The sequence below is a fragment of the Colias croceus genome, chromosome 7, assembly GCF_905220415.1.
Source record: "Colias croceus chromosome 7, ilColCroc2.1".
NCBI classification, from domain to species: Eukaryota; Metazoa; Arthropoda; class Insecta; order Lepidoptera; family Pieridae; genus Colias; species Colias croceus.
In genome coordinates this window covers 11,086,384-11,091,491 of record NC_059543.1, presented here as the reverse complement: position 1 = coordinate 11,091,491, position 5,108 = coordinate 11,086,384, and the positions used below count along the sequence as shown (strand labels likewise).

Sequence of the window (5,108 nt, the reverse complement as noted above, 5' to 3'; positions counted from 1 at the left end):
CCTTGGGCGGGTACTGGGTGCAGAAAAATCATTTGACGTAATCTAACTTGTTTGTGCTGTAGTTAAATATGTGTTCAAAATTATTCTGCTAACATTTGTACTAGGATAGTTATTTGATTATAATTTTAACAATTATATATTACATCACCAATAACTCCAAACATAAATAAAAATATAATAAAATAGATAAATCAATCCTTTTAATTATTGATACTTTGCATCTGATAAAATTCAAGATATTTACAGATCATAACTTAAAATGGATCAATTAAATCAAACATCAATAACTCAACGCTACTTTATTTATTTCCAAAAAAGATTTTATTACTTTGCAGTATATGGCTGAAAAAACACACAATAAAATCTAAGCAGTTGTGTTGCTGACGCTACACTCGAGCGTATTCATTAGTGGTGTCATTAATTATTTTTTGTTGATCCCACGGCGGTACTCTGTTACAGTTTCGTTTTAAATTGCACATTACAGTTGCTGATATTATCTACACAGTGCATTTGTGTTTATTATATTTTTAACTGTCGCTTCTAAAAATTACGGAGCATTTTTCTTTCCTTTATTATGTTTGGTTTACGCTTTGAGTCATTTGATATCATCCCTTTCAAAGACATCATACAATGGTAGCAATATTTAAAGGGATTTTTAATGCATTTAGGCAGACTGCTAATTAAAACATTAGGTATATATCCAAAACCCAGCCTTAATTTAAGGCTTATTACGCTTAATACAATTAAAAAAAACATACAAACATACACACGCACAGACAGTTAGCATAACATAGAATTACGATTGTTAACACTGATAACTGATAAGCCTCGGAAAATCCACACATTACTTCACAAAAGATGGCAATCACTGAATAAAATTTAACGAAAATTAGGAACACTAATTGAAACGTCGCCAACCCTTTTTAATTAAACCACTATAATTCAAGGCAAAGTCTGCGGTGTAAAGTTTCATGTTAAATTCCTATCATAATTAATAAATTATAATATAATAGCTTTATTTTGGGGCGATTTTGACAACTTCCGGCAATTGTTTACACGAAATGCCTGTTAATCGCCTGACCCACTTCAATTGGAACGGGCGCGACACACGTGAATCCATTTGTTTAAAAAATTAAAAGTAATTAGGTCTCTAGCAAATTATTTATGTACCCGCTCTAGATACCAGAAAAATACGTTCATATATCGTACGTCTTACATGTGCATTATGCAAACTTAAAAAACTTATCTTAGCTTTTTTGGTAGGATTAGGATTGTATATTCAGTAATCTCAATAGTTTGTTCAACATGTTTTATAAAAGTAGATACCTATTCGTCTTCCCAAGTCTCTTATCAAAAAATTATATACTTACACATTTCCTAAATAATTAAATGATTAAACTTATTAGCCAGTTTTAAATTATTCATATTTCCTCACAAAATAAACACATTACGTTTGCGGAAACATTTAAAAACAAAATTTAGATAGGGCTTAACGAATACAAAAATATAAATACATGTCACTAATTCAACGTCAGTGAGAGCCAAACAAATGGCCGAATTAAAATAACGACACTTAATAAAGCATAAAACACGGCAATTTTTCAATATGTCTACATCAAAAGACCAACACTTGGTCGTATTTTTCATGTTGAAGAGAGACATTCGTCGGGTGACAATCTGTACTGATCCCGTGGGATCCCTAATTTGAGGATAACATGCTGCTTGATTTTTTTTGTTATTGTGGAATGTATACTGTATAGTGTTCTCTGCTAGTAACTATATATGTATAATGTATATATTTCCATTTAAGCCTATAGTTCCTAATTTTATTGATGAAATGATGTGGTAATGCATAATTTTAACTCTTATTATGTTACGTCTTACGTGTAAGTAAAGTTTTCCTAAGGTGAAAAAGTTTAAAGTGGAAAAGTGACAAAAAAACAAGAAAATAAATCATGCATTGAATAAATGTGTACATGTTTAAACAATAAAATACAATCCACTTAAATATTATAAGACAGAAAACAATATTATAAAACGTAGCAAGAAAGTTGTTACCAGTTACCACTTATATTTTCCAGCTTATGTTATTCGTTTTAAATATATTCAATGTAGGGTGACATTACGTCTCAATCCCCAGGGACACCAATATCCTGAGAGGATATTTCTAACTCGTTTCTTTGTAATTTGTCTCCTAATGGAGGTCTATTTTTCTTGTTTAATTATAAACCCGTTTACTTTAAGCGGTTAGACGGTTCATTTATGCCAGTCTCTTAAGCCCACTATAACTTTTAAATAGCTGAACAAATTTGGATGAACATTAAACTTTAGAAAGTAGGATATTCCTATTAATAAAATTACAGGAGAGAATAAACTACTTCTACTTCTTAATTATGGAGACATCAAAACAACATTGCAGGAAAAAGCTAGCAATAAATAAAAGAGAAAATATGTATAAGTTATTACGAACATCTATCCAAACAAATGAGTAGTAATAAAGCATCTCAAAATAATATCATAAACAAAATCATAACGATAAAAAATCCAACAAATAAAATATAAACTAAACTCTGTGAATATAAAAGATGAAAGAGAATAATTTCATTTCGCAAATTTAAATTTCATCAAACCTCATAATGTTTTCATTCGTATAAATCACACAAAAATGTTAACTTTCGAGAAAATTTTACGAGAATAATAAAATCGAAAATATATCACGAAGGCCGCGCCGGGCAATTTATAAAAATTTCTCAAGAAATAAGAATCGAAAGAATAGCCCCAGAAATAACTCGGTAATAAAGTGCTCAATCGAATTAATCCATTCCTAAATTATGTGACAATAACATATTGTCGCTGTGCGAGTCGACGCGATTAACCTAGCCGTGGAATCTTTATTTATTGTGGTACAACTACAATACGACTGGCACAAAAAGGCGAAAACGTTGCACGCTAAATCGGTCCCTCTCCCCACCGAATACAAAACATTTTGGCGTACACAAGTTTTCATTACTGCCGGCGCGTTCGCATCTAACATAAGATTTTTATAGCTACCATCCAACAATATTTCAGGCTCAGAGCGACTATTATTGAAAACTGAGCGTATCGTGTTTGCCCCACAAAACAGGCGGTATTAACCGCTGAGGCATTAAGATATATTCGAGGCAATTAAGAGAGAAAAAACTGTGAGTAGGGGCACACAAATGTCGCAAACTATCATCGCATGGGAGCTTTGGATCAAAAATAACGACGCTTTTAATGGTTGGAATTATATAGAGATGATGTCTATTCAAATTATTATACTTATTAATCAATGTTTTTATGAAAATAAACCTTCCGGCACAGGTAAAAAATATTATTTTATCTAATTTCACATTATTCTCATTTATAAATATTGTATATTGAAAAAAAAAATGTCACATAGAGTATAGACTTACATTGTTTTAAAAACTTCCTATCTATTACCATTAACTACTAGAAATAAATAAAACTCATTAAAACCATTCACCACACAACAAATTAACAGCTCCATACAAAACATAATATACTACAATTTAACAGCTCCATATAGTTCCATAGTGTTGTGGCGTGACATATCGACAAACAGATGGTCGGCGAGCGGCGTCACAACATCGACTAATTTATGTCCTCCTTAACGCCCGGCCCACCTATTAGTTGCACACAGTATATTTCATGCGCTGTTGTAGTGTGACTATGATTTGTACTGACAAATAGTTAAATTTTAATATTATTTTTAAATAAATGTATTTTTTTATTATTATGTAAACTTAGAAGTTTGATCTCATTCAGGATATGTATAATGGCGTAAGTACAAAAATAAAAAGTGCAGCTGGGTTCAGTAAACCTTTTAAGGTAAACGTTGGAGTCCATCAGGGATCGGCCCTAAGCCCACTTCTGTTTAACCTCATAATGGATCTGCTAACCAAAGATATTCAGCCACCTTTGCCCTGGTGCCTTATGTATGCGGACGATATTGTACTGCTCGATCATTGTGCACAAAATCTGCAAATAACATTGGAATCGTGGAGGCATGCTCTAGAAGCTAATGGATTGCGCATAAGCAGAAATAAAACAGAGTACATGGAATGCATCTATAACCCTAACACTAGACATCGTAGCACTATAAGTCTTCAAGGAAAACCGCTTAACAAGGTATCACAATTTAAATATCTGGGGTCCATGATATCATCGGATGCCAATATTGATGCTGACGTTACACATCGAATCAATGTGGCTTGGCAGAAATGGAGGAGTCTGACGGGAGTATTATGTGATCCAAAGATGCCAATAAAGACCAAAGGAAAAGTCTACAAGACCGCAGTTAGACCAGCTCTAATGTATGGCTCCGAGTGCTGGGCAATCAAAAAAGCTCAAGAGCAAAGAGTTCATGTAAATGAAATGAAAATGCTTAGATGGGCGGCCGGCGTAACTAGACTTGATAAAGTGCGCAATGAGTACATCAGAGGAAGTTTCAAGGTCGCTCCCATCTCAGAGAAACTCACTGAACAGCGTCTAAGATGGTATGGACACGTAATGAGGCGTGAAGAAAACCACGTAGTAAGGAGGGCACTAAACTTGCCAAATAGAAGACGGGGTCTGGGACGTCCCCCCGCCACCTGGTGGTCTACCATATCAAAAGACATGGAGAGAGCCCAATTGAACAAACAGACAACCCAGGATAGACCATCCTGGCGCATGAGAACGAGGAGAGCCGACCCCAAATAAAGGGATAAGGCAAAGGAAGAAGAAGAGATGTAAACTTAGAAGTTTGATAAAATATTTGCTTAAACATTTCATTGGTATACATATTCTTCTATGGTGAAAAAACTATTTTTGTTAACATAAAATTATTTATGTATTCGATCGTATAACTCTTTTTAAACCAGAATGAACATACCTTAATTATTATACACTTAAGTCTGTTAGAATTTAAATTAACTAACACTCACTAACTAAACTATCACTAGCTAAAGAACAGACATAGTTTCCAATACATATACAATTAGACTAAGAAGTGCATCTAAAATTATCGTCACCCGAGGTTTCCCCAGCTGAGATATCAAATAAAGCTCCTTTTTATTTCTGGAGCG

The 5,108-nt window shown here is 33.4% G+C and overlaps 1 protein-coding gene across 1 annotated transcript; it reads left to right on the top strand.

Moving 5' to 3' along the window:
* The first annotated feature begins 3,812 nt into the window (after nucleotides 1-3,812).
* LOC123693269 lies at nucleotides 3,813-4,762 on the top strand. Its single transcript, XM_045638277.1, has one exon. It carries the CDS (start codon nucleotides 3,928-3,930, stop codon nucleotides 4,741-4,743), a length of 816 nt encoding a protein of 271 aa, XP_045494233.1. The 5' UTR covers nucleotides 3,813-3,927; the 3' UTR covers nucleotides 4,744-4,762.
* The last annotated feature ends 346 nt before the right edge of the window (nucleotides 4,763-5,108 follow it).

Bases quoted from the DNA above. Each gene is read 5' to 3' on its own strand.
- LOC123693269 (XM_045638277.1), top strand. From the start codon at position 3,928: ATGGATCTGCTAACCAAAGATATTCAGCCACCTTTGCCCTGGTGCCTT.